This window comes from Macrosteles quadrilineatus, unplaced genomic scaffold (assembly GCF_028750875.1).
Source record: "Macrosteles quadrilineatus isolate MER2022 unplaced genomic scaffold, UCM_ALF_1.0 Scaffold_3__2_contigs__length_128488019, whole genome shotgun sequence".
Taxonomy (NCBI): domain Eukaryota; kingdom Metazoa; phylum Arthropoda; class Insecta; order Hemiptera; family Cicadellidae; genus Macrosteles; species Macrosteles quadrilineatus.
The window spans coordinates 83,022,336-83,042,186 of NW_026542596.1; the positions used below are offsets into that span (position 1 = coordinate 83,022,336).

Here is a 19,851-nt window from a genome sequence, read left to right on the forward strand (position 1 = left end):
TGTGTTGTTATTGTAGAGTGAAGCTGTTTATTAAAATTGCAACAGGACAGTATGTTATTTCTGGCCAAGAAATAATTACGGACAATGTTGTTGTCTGGCCAGAAGTTCTGTGAATTTCTTTACAATAATTATCTGTGTGAATTAATTTGATATAAGGAAATTGAGGACTTAATAATGTACTGAAATAATGTACCTATCTAAAGAAGTTTTCTTTTAAATTAAAGATGTTTCACTTTTTTATTCATGATTTCATATTGTATTGGAAAAACTAATTACAAAGTTATGTTCAGGGTTTACTTAAAAAAATTACAAGTCAGGGATAAGTTAGTTATTGGTTATCACGAAAAAAAAAAGATAATTTTCAAATTAACTGAGAGCAGTAGAAAATTGTAAATTAATTCAAACCAGCTGTTACCCACGGGCTTCACCCCGTTTGACATCATAAGTATTAATAAAACTACTAGTGGAACCCCGTCGAAATCGACGGTTAATCTTGAGGTTTATGTAAATTCAGCTAACTGCATTGGATAGAGTGAAGTCATTAAAATCTTAGTTATATGAAGGGAGGATAAGCAATAATAAGTATGACGATTGTGTTCCCTAAAAAACGTGATTGATGAATTCGTTTAACACAATATTTCCTACCTTTCTTTTTATCGGCTTTAGGTTGCCCAAAAGGTTTTTTAGGAGTCTTATAATTGTTTGTTCATGAGTTTGTTTCATACCAAAGCCACTTTCACTATATGGGAGAGTGAGTTCATATAATTAGTCTATAATGTTACGGAAAGAGTCAATATTTATTACTAACCTAACCACTAATTCCATCTGCTTTAGGAAAATCATTCAGATTGTATCCAGATTTATAAGTAAATCTTCATCTTTTTTTTTTTTTTTTTTTTTTTTTTAAATATCTGATTCTCCAGAAAGCAGTAACATTCTTCCTTCGATCTCAGCAATTTTAAATCCTTCTCTTGCCACATCGACCCATGTTAAACTACCCCATAAGTTAATGAATTATCAAGTAAGAACAGGATGATTAAATGATTACCCATGAATCATCCTGTTCTTACTTGATAATTCATTAACTTATGGGGTAGTTTTGCCTTGGCTATATAGATCACATAAAGCTGTGCATGTATTTCGTGGATTGGAATGAACCATAATTGTAGGAAATTTGATCACAAATTCTAACATTTGCGGAACCAAATCCATAACCTAGTCCAGCATTGGTAAACAAATGCGATGAGATGTGATGACACTGTTGTGTTTCCGAATGTTTTGTATGTAGTGAGGTTTAGATGCGTTGTTCAACCTAGCTACATGTGTACATCAAAGTAAAAACTGTGTACACATTTTTTTTAAATACCTGAATTGACATTAGTTCACCTACTTTACCAAAACCATAGACTCCGTAGTTAGTCTATTCCAAAACTTGAACACAGCTCTCATCCTCTACGTACTCATCTATGACACAATTTTCAACCCGATTATAAAAAACTGTTATACCAATAAATGAATCTCAGGTGTTCTTTCTTGAATTTAAAAATAAATGGTGATTGAAAGTAGGAAAAAAAGGCAAGTGCCAACCTTACAATATGTATAAGCTAACCCGATAAGGAAAAGCATAGATTTTTGAACAAAACATTTCAAACGTATCATAAATTCATCATTTTGTTGAAACTATAAAAAACTTGCCATGCAGTGGAGAATCCATTTAAAATCATAAATAATAATGTAAACATTTAATTTTGACAGTTTCAGTAGACCTTTGAATACAATTTTAATATTAACAGCTGGTTCATTAAAAGTAGTGTAAAATTATCCATATGGTCGAAATGTAAAGAAAATTGCAGAGTGAACTTTAAAGGCCTCTGGGGCAGAGCCCCAAGGAAATTTACATCGTTTCTCTTTTGAGGGCTCACCTACAGACCAATACCTTTCTTTAGACACCCTTACCAAATTTCTACGCCCAGCCGTTCTCTCAAATTAGCTGTGACAAAAACCTCGTTTTCCTCCATAAGAATAACATGGGATGGGAATTTAAAGGCCACTGGGGCAGAGCCCCGAGGGAATTCTCCATTTTCTCTTTTGATGGCTCATCTACAGACCAGGACCTTTCTTTAGACACCTCTACCGAGTTTCTACGCCCAGCCGTTCTCTCAAAATAGCTGTTACAAAGAAAAACAGTTTCAAATTAATATATAGATTGATTGGTTAACCTGAAATAAACAAAATACAGTAAAAGAAACAAATAATCACACCTGATTTTAATAAGGTAATAAATTGAAAGAATAACAAACAAATAAGTACAGCTGAAGTATTTTTAACATTAGGTATATGAAAAGTTCCCTTTAGAAAGGAATTACGACCTTAAAGGGCAATTTGTGAAATAATGGATAATTTTGCGCAAGGTTTCTCGTCATGACAAACAATTTAAGTATATGGTTTATGGGGGTGTGGCTTGTAGTTTTCTCAAAAGTTCATCCGGGTACTTTTGGCTTTATATATAGATACATTGCAGATTTTGAAGTCACAAAGTGAAGCTGGCTGCTAGTTTAGATTATTCAGATTTGTATATCAACATTATATGTTGTTATTTGGCACAATGTATTCTACAAACCAATAAGACAGCATTAATTTATTTTACTTTTAGATTTAAGAGCCAACAAGTGTAATGGTTAGTTATTTTTCTTTTTACAGTTGTCATCCCACCCTCACATAGTGATAACAAATGAAATGTTACATCCTTCAATGTCCAAAGAGGACGGTAGCAAAGTGTTCCTGCCAGTTTCACAAACTTTGTGGAAAAAACTCCAGCATACCTGGTAAAACATTTCATTACGCTAATTATAGTAGACCCTCTCTTAACCGACCTCACATTAACCGATAATCTGCCCTCGCTTGTAAAATATTACAAAGTTTGTTTTAACCGATCTCGTTTTGGAATCAGTTTGGTTTAACCGCTGCTATCTAGGAATCTTGGCATTCCGCTCCCACGCTCTGCAATGGGAACAATATGCTTAACTCTATAGGATGTTACAAAGAATAAGCTATTTTTTTATTTATCCTAGATAAACATCCTGTCTCGTAACGAGATGGTTGCTTGTTGGCCTATTTTTAATTTGGACTAAGTTCGGAACACCGTGTTTTGATAGATTTTGAAAGAATCAATAATTATCACTAAAGGTATTAAACTAAGAATTTTTATTGACTCTTGTCTACGACTGTAATTTATTCCACTGAAAGTATTTGATTTAACCGTGTTTTGGCTTTATTTGCGACTTTTCTATTGTCAATACTTAATAAAGGAGATTAAGTGTAGTTTATTTTCTAAATAATGCACCATGCACGACTTCAGAATAATGATTAGGATATTTAATTCCAAATGAATAGCATTTCATTTTTCAAGTTTTTAGGGATTGCCCGTTTCAACTGACCCTTTGAGTCATCCTTAGGTCCGGTCCCGTTAGGGTCGGTTAAGAGGGGGTCTACTGTCTATGTGTATTCCTATTTGTTGTTTTTAATAGTGTGTTTAATCATAGATTAAGCCAAAACAATTCTCATAGATTTTTCATCTTTATATATCAGCTGGAATATTTCTGTTCGGCATGTTTAATATTGTTTACTATTTACAGTAGGACACTCGCTAATCGGGTAGATTTGGAACTTTGGCAGTGCCAGATTATTTAACATTTCTGATTACCAACCGATCGTCTTCTATTGCAGTCGTTATTGCAATACTGCTGATTTTAGAGCACCAAAAGGAAATCATTGAAGTATGGACCAGTAGTTCAATCATGGGCTAATTATAAACCCATACTTCCAAATTAAAATAACAATGATTCTGTTAATGTTGGCTTTAAAAAGACTGTATATGCTAGATTTATTAACATTTTTTTGTTTGACCTCTGTTCTTTATTTATATTAGTAAACAAATACAAAGTTTTTTGTGAAATTTTAAATTTTTTTTGTTGGAAGTTTTGTGAAGTACTTAGATTATTGCAGTGATTTATTCCAAACCTATGATTTGCAGGTACGAGAAAGGATTTGTCCCGATGCTAGAAGTGGCTGCACATCCGAGAGAAAACCAAGGCTTTATAGTTTTAGAGTTTGTCGCCAAACAAATGTTGGCCGCAATACGCTTTGCTTCAACTCTTCATAATGTTGTTCCTGGGTATAAGAAGAAGGTAAGATAAAACCATTTGTTTGTGAAAGGGTTTTGAAAATTTAATTTTGTACATATCAGCATATTACCATCTGCTAAACCAACAACCATATTGGGCAAATGAAACTTAGTAGGCTTATACATTGAAATTAAGGATTTTTTTTTAAATTTCAACTTTTGCCAACCAACCAACATTTGAACCCATGTTTGTTATAACGTGAAAGAACACATCCGGTCATTTTGACCGTTTTGTGCATTTTGACCTATTTTAATGGGTTTAAGTTAGTGATGGTCGAAACCAGAAATTTCAAATCTCAAAACCGAAACCGAAACTTAAAAAAACCGAATCTCAAATCCCAAAACATAACCGCGGAACTTACTTACTTAGAATTGACAAAGGTCAAAGTTTCAAAAAATTCAGGTAATAATTAGACGTTAAGTATGCAATCTAATCAAAGCTGAAAGAGTTATCATGTTACCGTTAGTTTTATTCAAGGAAATGCGCAAAGTTAGGATTTAGATTTGCAGAAAAAATAGTTAGCAGTAAGATTATCTTAGGAAGAAAAGTCCAGGTAGCCCATATGAATATTCATTTATAGAACGCACAGAAGACACAATTCAGTTTTTCAATGGAACTTTGTCAAGTGTAGACAAAAAGAGAGAAGAGAAAATGAGATTTCCCTCTCTTTGTCAACACTAAAGAGAAAGAACTATGCTGTATTCCGTGGCCTACCAGGATTTTTCTAAGGTAAGCTAGCTGCATTTTATTGTACATGTTACAGTTGCCATTTTCATAGTCATATATGTTAAAGGTTAAGGAAGATCTGATGGTATCTCAGAACCCCGTGTACAGTAGTAGCAACATCCGGTGTCTGGCGTGGCATCCCCACTGCACAAGACTGGCCGTGGCCGCTAGTGACGACTCTATCAGGGTGTATCTGGACAACTCACAGCTGACTCCGTTGCTCAAGTGTCGGGGACAGCGCTTCGTCTCCTGTCTCGCCTGGAGGTCTGTTGATTAAAATCGTTTTAGAACACATTTAATTTTACTTCTGATAGGAAAATCAGTTACGTGTACAGTGGGGGAGTATTCCCTATATGTAACACATAAATAAACTTACCTAATTTGAAATTTATCTATGTCACTGACCACTTTTGAGGGTTTGGGAATTTTCAAAATTCAGTGACCTCCAAATTTTAACTCCAACACCTTTTCTGAGCAGGACTATAACCAGTGAATCAGCTAGATTCTCAATCTTGTATGCCTAAACAGGCCTGTAACATACCTACTTATTTACAATGATTATTGGTGTTGCCAGGTTGGAACTACAGTAAACTTCCTCTAACCCTGCTTGTCTGGGTCTTGACATATGCTTGATTATAGAATATTCTAGATTAAAAAACTCCTATTGAGAAATTAGTGGGTTAAGAGTCCTTGGAGCCTAGCTGTGTCAGCTCATAAAACAATTAAAAATCAAGTTTCAGTCACTAAAAATGTTTTTGGATGATGAATAAAAATAACTTTTTTTACATTGTATTTAATTTACAATCTGTTCAACAAAAATAGAGCAATAAGCAAATATGATAAAATTTAAATACAGTAGTTAGTCTTTATCCAACAATAAAGCTAATACACAAAATTTGTATATTTGGTACAAAGTTTAAAGTATAACTTATTTATCATCTAAAAATATTATATCAGTTTTTTTTTTTTTGTAAATAGATTTAGTTTGTAATAAAACGTTGACTAATAAAAAATATGTGATTTTAAAACTGACAAAAGTGTACATGCCTTGTTAAATTTTATTTCCCCCTTAATATTAATACTTTTTTTTCAAAATATAATTGGCATTAACCAGTATTAGAGGAAGTTAACTGAACTGCATCCTACACCACCATTGTGGACAATCTTTTCTATGTGTGACAAAGTGAATGAAATATTTTAATTTTGTGTGTGGTTGTTTCTGTTTGTGTGCTATGCCTACATATTGAGAAGACTTTCACTGTGCAGGTAAGCCTGAGTGCCATCCTCAGGAGCATTTGGCCATGCAGGGCGAGGTCATAGGTTATATTTGAGGGTTAAGGGTTGGAAGTCCCAGGAATACTGTATTTTATACTTGTCAATTAATATATGGAATCCTGTTTGTTTGTGTTGAAGACCACTGTGTGGGTCGGAGCTGGCAGTTGGCTGTGAGGTTGGAGTGCTTGTGTGGCATGTAGACCCTAACTCTGTCATTACTCGTCCGTCTGCCTCCAACACACAGCTGCTGACTCGTCGAGGCCACACGCACGTGTCTGATCTCGCATGGAGCCCTCAGGTTCGATATAGTAGAGGAAGGATTATCCACAGTTCCTCTCCTCACAACCACATTAGATGTGTGTCTTAACTGAAATATGGATATATAAAACAAAGGACAATCAAATTATACTGATATAGCTATGCTCTGTGCATCAGAATAGGAGAAATAAATCATCCAGTTTGTTATTGTTGACAATGTTTGTGAAATTCCTGAATTTTGTATGTGAATTTCATTATGCTGTCTGATATAGAGCAAAAATTTTATAATGAGACGATACCAAAAAATCCTGGTCAAAGTTGACAACATAACTTATAATTAAAATTCATTTTCATAGCCCCAGGATTGCGTGTATGACATATTATAATGTTATATGTAATATGACACTACATGTTAAGGATTGTCTGACAAGGTATGTTTTAACCATTATAGGCCTATGTCATAACTTTTAAAACTAACTACATGCAAATTTGTCAAACCTCTTCGTGAACTCTTACTAAGATTTTACAAACTGATACAGTTAAGACCTGTAATGCCCACACAGCTAAATACCTACTACACAAATAAAATACTTTACTTTATACTTTCTTATGAAATGGCGACCATACTATGTAGGTAGCATGATAAAGCTAATAAAAATTCCCACATTTTTCTACCAATACCCGGGTTACATTGGGTTGTGTTTCAGGGGGACCTGCTAGTCAGTGGCAGTGCCCGAGACCAGACCATGTATGTGTGGGCTGTAGGACTAGACAATGCTGTACCTCTCAAGAGAGTGGGTGGTGGTGGAAGAAGCCTAGTGTCTTTGGTCACCTGACTCTCTGAAACTGTTTGCTGCTACTACCAACATGGTGTTGTGTTTCAGGGGAACCTGCTAGTCAGTGGCAGTGCCCGAGACCAGACCATGTATGTGTGGGCTGTAGGACTAGACAATGCTGTACCTCTCAAGAGAGTGGGTGGTGGTGGAATAAGCCTAGTGTCTTTGGTCACCTGACTCTCTGAAACTGTTTGCTGCTACTACCAACATGGTGTTGTGTTTCAGGGGGACCTGCTAGTCAGTGGCAGTGCCCGAGACCAGACCATGTATGTGTGGGCTGTAGGACTAGACAATGCTGTACCTCTCAAGAGAGTGGGTGGTGGTGGAATAAGTCTAGTGTCTTTGGTCACCTGACTCTCTGAAACTGTTTGCTGCTACTACCAACATGGTGTTGTGTTTCAGGGGGACCTGCTAGTCAGTGGCAGTGCCCGAGACCAGACCATGTATGTGTGGGCTGTAGGACTAGACAATGCTGTACCTCTCAAGAGAGTGGGTGGTGGTGGAATAAGCCTAGTGTCTTTGGTCACCTGACTCTCTGAAACTGTTTGCTGCTACTACCAACATGGTGTTGTGTTTCAGGGGGACCTGCTAGTCAGTGGCAGTGCCCGAGACCAGACCATGTATGTGTGGGCTGTAGGACTAGACAATGCTGTACCTCTCAAGAGAGTGGGTGGTGGTGGAATAAGCCTAGTGTCTTTGGTCACCTGACTCTCTGAAACTGTTTGCTGCTACTACCAACATGGTGTTGTGTTTCAGGGGGACCTGCTAGTCAGTGGCAGTGCCCGAGACCAGACCATGTATGTGTGGGCTGTAGGACTAGACAATGCTGTACCTCTCAAGAGAGTGGGTGGTGGTGGAATAAGCCTAGTGTCTTTGGTCACCTGACTCTCTGAAACTGTTTGCTGCTACTACCAACATGGTGTTGTGTTTCAGGGGGACCTGCTAGTCAGTGGCAGTGCCCGAGACCAGACCATGTATGTGTGGGCTGTAGGACTAGACAATGCTGTACCTCTCAAGAGAGTGGGTGGGGGTGGAATAAGCCTAGTGTCTTTGGTCACCTGACTCTCTGAAACTGTTTGCTGCTACTACCAACATGGTGTTGTGTTTCAGGGGGACCTGCTAGTCAGTGGCAGTGCCCGAGACCAGACCATGTATGTGTGGGCTGTAGGACTAGACAATGCTGTACCTCTCAAGAGAGTGGGTGGTGGTGGAATAAGCCTAGTGTCTTTGGTCACCTGACTCTCTGAAACTGTTTGCTGCTACTACCAACATGGTGTTGTGTTTCAGGGGGACCTGCTAGTCAGTGGCAGTGCCCGAGACCAGACCATGTATGTGTGGGCTGTAGGACTAGACAATGCTGTACCTCTCAAGAGAGTGGGTGGTGGTGGAATAAGTCTAGTGTCTTGGTCACCTGACTCTCTGAAACTGTTTGCTGCTACTACCAACATGGTGTTCAGGTAGACTTATATCTTCAGTGTATTGTAATAAAATGTGTTAATTGCAGGAAAAAGTGCACTATGTTGTGGCAGATCATTTTGCTCAATAAAAGTCTAGGCTCTAATCCAAGGGATGTCTGTTGCTGATTAAGGGGGTTAGAAAATTAAAATTAGTCCAAGGGTTATAGTCACAAAACTAAACAGATCATTAACATATGTTTATTTTGTGCATAGTGTGTCTGTAAATAGTGAAAGTTTTTACATTGTGTTCCTTGACTATCAGGGTGTGGGAGACGTGTCAGTGGAATGCTGATCGCTGGGCGTTGACAGTTGGTCGTGTGGTGTCTGCCGTCTGGTCTCCGTGCTCCTCTCTTGTTCTCTTCGCTGTGTCCCTGGAGCCTGTCATATACTCCCTGATGTGCAGTCAGACTGCCGGCGTGTTCCAGGAGGAGGACCGTCGGGCTGCCACTCCCTTGATAGACCTCACCCCGGTGGAACTCGACAACGGAGAAAGGTTGGTGGACCGAAATCATGTGTTCAAATTTATTGCCTTGACATTTAAATAATTAGCATTTAATTTAAACTACTTTTTTTCTATCTGCTCAAACATCTGTAGGGTATAGTTCTAAAACCAAAAAGGCTAAAACCAAATAAGTAAATGAGTCACTGAATCATAAAGAAGGAAAATCAAATCATATTCTCCTTAAACTGTATGGAGACATCAGTTTCTACCGTTTTCACTCACTTGAGTCATGTGGTTGTGTGTGTTCGATGGTCCAATAGCTCATGTTATAGTCGTCAGAATTACCTGGGTTCGGTGATAAATTATTAGGAAGCATAAATTAGTCTTCTATTGAAGGCTAACCTAAGCTATGATAAGTGTGATGTTTTTTGCCAATTTAAAGTGGAATTCAGCCTGTAATAATGTATTTGTAATTGCTGCATTTCTACCTATTTCAATGAAATGAAATGAAATGAAATGAAATGAAATAAATGAAATGAAATGAAATGAAATAATATTTTATTTCCCATTAATTATTTACAGACAAGTACATTGTATTTTTTCTTTTCTTAAATATGAAACAGCAAAATATTACTAACTAGCTAACAAAACAAAAATTATATACTGTAGAAATAAGTAAATAAAAGTGTTAAAAAAAAATACACTCTATAAGAAAGGAAAAAGTCTACATAGGCAGGGCCTGTGCGTAGACTGAGTTGCGAAAAGATTAATTTAGATGGGAAGTAAAAAATATATAGGAGAAAAAAAAAATCGTATAATTTAAATCTTTTTTTTATTTGTCTTGCTTGAAGCTGAATTTTTAGTGTTCTGGAATAAATTGACGGTAAAAAAAAAAAAAAAAAAAAAAAAAACTCTTTGTGCAAACAGAGGTAATTTATAATATCTGGTGAAGATTGAAGAGGAGAGGTGGGGTGTAGTGTATTAGTCAGTCAGTGAAAGTGGTGTATCAGTGATTGTGTAGGGTCAACGGTCAGGTCCGCCCAACGCGATAACGGCCTCGGTGTCCTCTGTACTCAGACCAACAAGCCACCCCACAACATGCTTCTTAAATAGAGAGAGAGAGGGTGAATTTAGAATGTTGACATTTTGATATCTGTTACACATGTTACGATAAATGATTTGGGTTAAGTGAAAGCAATTCGTATTTGAAAATGATTTGAAAGTTTGTGGAACACTTACACCAACATTTCGAGAAAAGCGCGTATTGTGGGGATGAGTAATTTTTACAAAAATATTATCAAAGTTTTTGTACATGTGAACTAAAATAAATTTTAAAAATAACTGCCTGACTGTCAAAACTCCCGATTCTACAAAAAGATCGTCAGTTGAATATCTAAAGTGTTTTTTAAAAGCAACTTTAAGTATTGTTTTCTGCACTACAAAAACAGGTTGCAAGATAGTTTTGTAAGCACCACCAAAAGCAATAATTCCAAAAGACAACAATGATTGAACATATGCATAGTATGCTATTTTAATTTCTTGCTCTTCGAGAATATCACTAAGTTGCCTAAATGCATAAATATATTTACGTAATTTATTTTTTAGGTATTCAACATGTTCCGACCACTTCATCTTTGAATCAAAAACAATACCAAGATTACCAATTCCCAAATACTTATTGTCTTATTTCATTTACCTAATATGCAATAATGATGGAAAATGTGAAATTGAGCTGTGCTTTACACGTCCCGCATAAGGATCAAAACCGCTCTCAAGCAAGCAGTTTTTACTGTGCAATGTTGTCTGCAGGGTGGGAGGTGAAGTCAGCAGTCTGGCGTGGGACAAGAAGGGACGTTACCTTGCAGTTATGTTCAAACAGTGTGATATCATAGCTGTGTTCATGACTTCTCTAGGTCATACTCTGCATGTGTCACCTTGGTAAGTTCTTCAATGTTTTCAAAAGAATCATTAGGCCTATTATATTAAACATGTAAATATCAAATTAGTTTTGTTATGCACTTTTTGTGGGTTTCTTTTTTTTTTCTATTGACACTTTTTTTTGTAAGTCGTGTATACATCATTCTTAGTCACCTTGGTAAGTTCTTCAATGTTTTCAAAAGAATCATTAGGCATATTATATTAAACATGTAAATATCAAATTAGTTTTGTTATGCACTTTTTGTGGGTTTCTTTTTTTTTCTATTGACACTTTTTTTTGTAAGTCGTGTATACATCATTCTTAGTCACCTTGGTAAGTTCTTCAATGTTTTCAAAAGAATCATTAGGCCTATTATATTAAACATGTAAATATCAAATTAGTTTTGTTATGCACTTTTTGTGGGTTTCTTTTTTTTCTATTGACACTTTTTTTTGTAAGTCGTGTATACATCATTCTTAGTCAAATTATTCTTTTGCCAAATTGCTTTATCCTAAAAAACTAAGATAGAATAGATTAATAGGTTATTCTAATTTTTGCAATTCTGTTAAATAAAGAGTAAATACGTTTGATAAAAAGCTTGAGTTCTGACTTGGCGTTTTGATTTGGGTGTAATATTTAGTTCATTGAGCGAAGCTCTTATACGTCGACTTTTATGCATTTCGTAATACGCAAACTCCTCCTAGACGGCTGAATCAATCGTTTTCAAATTTTGCATGGTGATAAAGACCATATCGGTGAGTGCCAACATCTATATGGCGTTAAAAAAGTCTCTCAGGAATCCGCCCCACTGGGTCTCAAAGTTTCAATGTAATCCTTATGGAAGCAGTATTTGACACATAAACAAAGACATATGATCAGCTGTTGACTTTTGAATGCAGTAGATAAATAAATAGCTGATAGCATTATTCCACAGATATTAGACCATAAACGGTGGTATATGGATCATAAATATAATCAAATGACGACACTAGCTTGAGGTCCGTGACGTAGGAAGTGGTGAAGGAAGTAGTAAAGGTGAGCAGTCTGGAGTGTGGAAACTGTTTAAGACGATTAGATTTAGGTAGGTATCTCCATTCCTAAAATTCTATGGGAAGGGAGGAAAACGGGTCCGTGACGTAGGAAGTGGTGAAGGAAGTAGTCAAGGCGAGCTGCCCGGATTGTGAGAACTGTTTATGACGATTAGATTAAGGTATCTGCATTCCTAAAATTCTATGGGAAGGGAGGAAAACGGGTCTGCGACTTAGGAAGTGGTGAAGGAAGTAGTCAAGGTGAGCTGTCCGGAGTGTGGAAACTGTTTATGACTATTAGATTTAGCTATCTGCATTACTAAAATTCTATGGGAAGGGAGGAAACAGGTCCGTTACGTAGGAAGTGGTGAAGGAAGTAGTCAAGGCGAGTTGTCCGGAGTGTGGGAACTGTTTATGACCATTAGATGAAGGTATCTACAATCCTAAAATGCTATGGGACGGGAGGAAAACAGGTCCGCGATGTACGAAGGGGTGAAGGAAGTAGTCAATGCGAGCTGTCCGGAGTGTGGGAACTGTTTATGACTATTAGATTAAGGTATCTGCAATCTTAAAATGCTATCGGAAGGGAAGGAAACAGGTCCGCGACGTAGGAAGTGGTGAAGGAAGTAGTAAAGGCGAGCTGTTCGGGGTATGGGATCTGTTTATGACCATTAGATTAAGGTATTTGCAATCCTAAAATGGTATGGGAAGGGAGGAAAACAGGTCCGCGATGTAGGAAGTGATGAAGGAAATAGTCAAGGCGAGCTGTCTGGAGTGTGGAAACTGTTTATGACTATTAGATTATGGTATCAACAATCCTAAAATGCTATGGGACGGGAGGAAAACAGGTCCGCGATGTACGAAGTGGTGAAGGAAGTAGTCAAGGCGAGCTGTCCGGAGTGTGGGATCTGTTTATGACCAATAGATTAAGGTATTTGCATTCCAATAATGCTAAGGGAAGGAAGGTAAACAGGTCTGTGACGTAGGAAGTGATGAAGGAAGCAGTAAAGGCGAGTTTTTCGGAGTGTGGGAACTGTTTATGACGATTAGATTAAGGTATCTTGGTATCTACTATCTTAAAATTCTATGGGAAGAGAGGGAAACAGGTCTGCGACGTAAGAAAAGGTGAAGGAAGTAGTAAGGTGAGCAGTGTGGAGTTTGGGAACTGGAAACTGTTTGTAGCAGTTAGATTAATGTATCTGCAATGCTGAAATGCTATGAGAAGGGATGGAAGCATGGCCACGACATAGAAAATGGTGAAAGAAGTAGTAAAGGCTAGCAGTGCGGAATGTGGGCAATGTTTGTGGCAATTAGATTAACGTATCTGAAATACTAAAATGCTAAGGAAAGTTATGAAAACAGGTCCACGATGTAGGAAGTGGCTTAGGAAGTAGTAAAGTATGAACATATTGTGAGAACCGTCTGTGGCAGTTAGATTAATGTATCTTCAATTTTAAAATGCTATGAGAAGGGAAGGGAAACAGGCCCCACGACGTAGGAAGTAGTGAAGGAAGTAGTAAAAGCTGGCAGTGCAGAGTGAGGGAACCGTTTGGGCAGTTAGATAAATGTATCTAATACTTAAATGCTATGAGAAGGGATGGAAACTGGTCTATGACGTAGGAAATGGTGAAGGAAGTAATAAGGCTTGCAGTGCAGAGTGTGGGAAGTTTATTTGGCAATTACATTAATGTATCTGCAATGCTAAAATGCTATGAGCAGAGACTGTAGACTGTAGGTTAAAATGATTATGAAGCACGAATCGTTACATATTTCGATACGTATTCAATAGTTTACAATAGAAATTTACAACTGAGTTGACAACAGCTGAGTTTTACTCCATAGATGCTAAAAACGAATTTTATTCCCTAAAGAGTAAAAATGCTACTTTAGACCCGCAAAGCATGCACCAATGACGACTGTTTTTACTGCAGTATGACAAAAACAATATAATATGAACCCTTGATGACTCCGCTCAATTTTGTGGATGCCTCTGCGAACGCCACCTAGTAACTTCTTCAGTGTTCAGTTGTATATTTTTATTTACATGTGTCTTACTCTTAATAACAGTAACTTTGGAATCAGCTACCACTACTCATGTGGTAGTTGTGATAAATAATGCTAAAATACCACAAAAACTTTAAATTGTTATTAGAGAAGTTCTCCCTTTACCATTTATATTTGATTTTGTATTCATATGATTTTGGAAGTTTTAAAAATTTTGAATGGGGTGTGTTTACAAATCAAATCAATCCACCCCTCAAATTTATCAAGTACTTGTACTTTGTAAACCCTCTAAAGAAAGTAATTGACAGTGAGGGATGAATAATATCTGCTTTAAAAATATTTTATCTTTATTATATTCCCAATTATCTAAGTAAAATAAAAGTAGTCAGTTTTTCAGTACAACCCAGAAACGAATTTTGAAATAAAGAATTAGATAATTCAGTGTCTACTGTCAAGACTTATGGTTAAAGACAGTCAAAAGTGTGGTGCCTTTCTTCGTTATCTTTGCACTTGAAGGAATGGAAATATTATTTTTCTTGTATCTAAACACATTTTATGTTGTTTTATACTTACGCTACAACCAAACATTCTGTTTTAAATGTTTAACCAAGTTCATATTTTCCAGTTGCTTTATCAAAGGAGTTGCTAACGAGTCACCTGCAGTTATTTCATTCCAGAACAACTTTAATGATGGTGCTAACCTCACAATTGTAAGTATTAGTTGCCATTTGTCTTAAGATAATGTTTATCACATAACAAGGCTTTGTAAATTTATTACTGATTCTTTTATACTCTGTGTGTTTGAAATAACCCCAGGGAAACATTGTTCTATCATTCATAATCATTGGTTTAAAATTCAATATCGTTGCTGTCAGTTCTGAACCCAAAAAAGTTGTTTTTGAAGTGATGTCGTGTGGATGTGTCCAAAGCTACAGACCTGTGGTCGAATTTTGATGAAATTTTTTATGTAGATACTAACCAACACATGCAAAACCAACCATGCTAGAGGTGTTTTTCATTTTTCTAAAATTTGGATTTTTACATAAAAACCCATAAAGTATTAATTAAAATAAAATAAATATAAAATGTTAGCTGCAGTTGGCAGTTCTAAAATCTGAAACTATGAACATATTCCAGGGTTGGTCCAGTGGCCGAGTCCAGTACTTCCCCATCATCTACTCGGAGCTGGAGTCCCATGACAGGAGTTATGGAAACATTACAAACTACGATTTACCAAACGTCTCTTCCTACGCATCTCCCTCGGCGTTCCATGATTACACTTTAAATTGATTCTTTGCTCACCTTTAGTCTTGTACATTGTTTTTTATATTTATAGATAAATAAAGTGATCTTTCTATTTCTGGTTGTATGAATCTATCAAGTGTCGACTTTTTTCATTAAAAATAAGTTTGTTATTTATGAGAGATGCATTTGTCTGATCTAAAAAACTGGAAGGTGTGGGAAATGTTTTATTCATAAGTGATTTAAAGGATATTGGTTGGATAATTTATCAACATATTTATATATATTTTTTATGGTGATTTGGTCAACATATTTATCTCATCTTTTATTTATATGACTGGATTTTAACTTATTTTCATCTTAAATTTTAGGATCAGTTGCTGAAGGTCTAATTCCCGGAAGGTCTAATTAGACCTTCGACACACATTTTGCAGTTTGTACTTGTTGCTAAAGGTCTAATCTGGTAGTATGTCGAAGGTCTAATTCCCGGAAGGTCTAAGAGTACAGTCAATGCAAAAAACTTATCCACTGATACTGTTTTAGACCTTGCGGGATTAGACCTTGGGCACAAAATGTTACTTTTTTAAATAAATGTTTATAAAATGAGAGTTGCTGAAGGTCTAATTCCCGGAAGGTCTAAGGTTCGAGTCCCGGAAGGTCTAATTCCCTGAAGGTCTAAGATTCGAGTCCCTGAAGGTCTAATTCACTGAAGGTCTAAGATTCGAGTCCCGGAAGGTCTAAGATTCGATTCCCGGAAGGTCTAAGATTCGAGTCCCGGAAGGTCTAAGATTCGAGTCCCGGAAGGTCTAAGATGCGGGCGGGCATTGCGTCGCCATAGATGAAGGCTATACAAGCAGGCAATAACGCAACAACTTGAGTTGTAATTATCGATATGTTTCATTCACTCCAAGATGGTTCACTCCAAAAAGTAATTTTACAAATTATTTGCCTGTTCATTCACTCCACTGTTCATTCAATCCAACGGGTACAGTTAGCTCTATAAGTAGACTAACAAGTAGAGAATATAATTTTTGAATTTTACTGTACATTTTATACAATATCAACAACATGTTTTATAATTAACTAGTGTCCCTGTTGCTCGAAATCGAGCAATTGCTTAGTATTACAGGCGTTATTTTAAAACGAAAAAGTCATATTTTTTATGACTATAAAAGATTTGACTCAAAGATTATACTCAAGATGTAGATAACAGATCGATATAATCAACATTTCTTGTAAATATGTTATCATTTTTCGAAAGCTGATTTTGTTTTTTAGTGTTTATAACACACATTATTTCTATTTCTTTCCCTTGGTGGTGTTCTATGACTTTCCTATGTTTCCATAGTTTGCAAATCGTCTCTTTCAATGATTACTAAGAAATGCAGCACAGTGTTAATTCAGTTTTCTTTTTAGTATATCAATTTATCCAGGCTCTCTCGTTTTAGCAAATTTCCCATATAGGGAATAAGCTATTACCGTAGTACTCATGGTAAGACCTGGACGCGGGACCGATTTTTGTTCGTTTAGGGGTCCCTAGAGGCCAAAAACACCATCCGTTCAAATTCATATATATATACATATATATATCTATATATATATATATATTTATATATTTATATCTAATATATAAAATTCTCGTGTCACAGTGTTTGTCTGCAAACTCCTCCGGAACGACTTCACCGATCGTTATGAAATTTGGTGTGTAAATTCTGTAGGTATGCGAATCGGACGTAAACTATTTCCCGTTTCGAAATTCTTAAAAGGGTTCCGCCCCAGTGGCTCTGGAGTTTCCCATGTTAACCTTATGAGAAATGGAATTAATGAATCTTAACAGCTGTTTCAATTAAACAAGTTGGTTCTGTTCTATGATGTTCAATAGCATTAAAGTTACAAGGATTACCAACAGGGTGCAGCACTATTATTTCTTTTACATTTATGACAACAGCTAATTTGCAACCAAAAGGTGAGTGAGCGTAGCGAACGAACTTCAACCTGGAGGCGAGTTAGCGTAGCGAACGAGCTAACCTGAAGGCAAGTGAGCGCAGCGAACGAGCTCCAACCTAAAGGTGAGTGAGCGTAGCGAACGAGCTCCAACCCAAAGGTGAGTGAGCGTAGCGAACGAACTTCAACCTGGAGGCGAGTTAGCGTAGCGAACGAGCTAACCTGAAGGCAAGTGAGCGCAGCGAACGAGCTCCAACCTAAAGGTGAGTGAGCGTAGCGAACGAGCTCCAACCCAAAGGTGAGTGAGCGTAGCGAACGAACTTCAACCAGGACGTGATTGAGCGATGCGAACGAGATCATCTTGAAAATTAAACGTAACGGCACTTTCTTTCCATCGGTCTGTCTTAGGGGAAACCTATAACTTAGGCGATACGAAGTTCGCCGGGTCAGCTAGTATTTATATATTTATATATTTATATATTTATATATTTATATATTTATATATTTATATATATATGTGTCTGTCAGCACAATAACTCGAGCAAAAATGATCCGATTTTGATGAAATTTGGTACAAACGTGTAAACGTACGTTTATTCGAACGAGTTCGCGATCCAGCATGATCGGACCATGGGAACGGGGGTTTACGGGGGGTTTTATGGGGTAAACATAGGTCTTTCCCATTTCTTACCCAAAAAACATTAAATTTAGCAATTTCTTTCCAAACCATTTTGTAGAGCTTAAAAAAACAAATAATTTAGTATATTGAAGCGTTATTATGCGCCTAATGGTTACGGAGAAAATTCCAAAAAATTGTAAATTTAAAATTCTCATGTTATTCTTATGGAGAAAAAGTAAACTGTTGTAGTTTGCTTGTTTGTGAACATATTTTGATCAAATTTGGAAAATGTTTTTATTTCTTACTAACTATTCACATTTTACAAAAAAAAACAGTTTTACCCTCCCTGATGCAGCAAACCTGAGTACTCGAATTCTATTTAAATCAAGAATAAATGTTATATTTTTAAGTAGACATTTCAGTGTAAATCCAATCAGTCAAATGGAAATTCGCTTCGCTTAGTCTGCAGGTTTGCTACGGTGGGGGTATTTCCCATTGTAATAATTACGCCAACCCAAATTCAAATAGTAACTATTTCATTTCAACCGAGTAAGTAAATGTTTGTATTGACTGTTTACAATTAACATATGTTCTTCTCTTCACTTTTAATTTCTGACAACAGCTGCAACAGCTGATTGTTATGCATTACACATAGCATAACAATATTTGTTTCCCATGTTAATCTTATGGAGAAATACGAAACTTTAAAGGGCTCCAGAGCCTCAACCACTCATTATTTCCCTAAAATGAAAGTTTCCTGCACAACTTCAGGTTACCCTCTTTCCAATGACACCAAAAACATGTCAATCGGTTCAGTAGTTTCGGAGGAGTAATTGTCACAAAAATCCTGCTTGCGTATTAAATAAGTACGAGGTGTTAGCCCGTCCTACGTACGGGAATTCAGTAGTCAGTTAAAACCGTGTACAATTCAGATCAGCTAGTTTAAAAAAGACAAAGTTTCTTGCAGTTTTAATGTGAAAAATCAACTTTAAACAAATGTTGTGCGACCAAATATGTTTTTATGCATTTTAAATCCGATAATTTTACAATAAAACAGCAATTCTGCAATTTTTACGATGTGAAAAACGTTGAAGTGAGATTTGCAGCCGATTCGCACAGACGCACACTGATTATAAGTAGCATACAGTAGAGAGAGTAATAGCTTTGACTATTAATACAACACTTCTTTATCTTATACAACTTCTGTATCCAATAGTCAAAGGTAATAGTCTATTGAGAAGTGTATAGATCTAGTCAACGATACTACCTTCTATAGCATACCTGCCTCTTCCATAATTATTATCACCACAATGCCACAATACAACTAACTTACTATACACAATTTCCAGTAGGTCTGAATAGAAACGACCTAAAATAAAACGATAATATCCAATAAAATTCACAGTACACATAATTTAACTTTGGTGTCCTAACATCAAACTAATCGTCACACCTATCCTTTGTATCAATTTCACTGCATTAATTACTAAATAAATAAGTCTAAACAAAGAAAAGTAAAAACAATAACAATTTGTTTTGAAACAGCTGTTTGGTTCAAATAACATTCATTTGAAAAAAGAACTGGTCACATGTAGCAGGAATATAAAAAGTAAACACGATAGTAAAGCTAATGACGTAATTGTCAATGTTTATTATCCATACCGTTATCAGTTCTATCCTTGATAATTACCCACCCTCATTGAATAAATGTACATCGTAATTTCCCATATTAGTTAATTTAAACTACAATATATTCATAGTTTAAATAAAAGTGATATTTTCACGTTTGGGGGCGCTGATATAGGCACCCCCAAACGTAACCACAACTCAACACGATTTCATAAAACATGTAAACATTGTTATTTTTCTAATCTTTCCTTGAAAAGTGGAGCAGTAAAATAATTTGCATTTATCCTTT

General features: G+C 36.3%; 1 protein-coding gene across 1 annotated transcript in view; it reads left to right on the forward strand.

The window, feature by feature from the left end:
* LOC128991009 (aladin-like) overlaps window positions 1-15,447 on the forward strand; it is a 29,740-nt gene extending 14,293 nt beyond the window's left edge. The window contains exons 3-11 of the mRNA XM_054413709.1: window positions 2,701-2,825; window positions 4,034-4,187; window positions 4,978-5,174; window positions 6,324-6,483; window positions 8,567-8,736; window positions 8,999-9,229; window positions 10,988-11,116; window positions 14,754-14,838; window positions 15,266-15,447. Of these exons, the coding sequence (XP_054269684.1) occupies window positions 2,701-2,825; window positions 4,034-4,187; window positions 4,978-5,174; window positions 6,324-6,483; window positions 8,567-8,736; window positions 8,999-9,229; window positions 10,988-11,116; window positions 14,754-14,838; window positions 15,266-15,418 (1,404 nt within the window). The 3' untranslated portion in view covers window positions 15,419-15,447. The remainder of the gene's footprint in view (window positions 1-2,700; window positions 2,826-4,033; window positions 4,188-4,977; window positions 5,175-6,323; window positions 6,484-8,566; window positions 8,737-8,998; window positions 9,230-10,987; window positions 11,117-14,753; window positions 14,839-15,265) is intronic.
* Window positions 15,448-19,851: the final 4,404 nt, after the last annotated feature.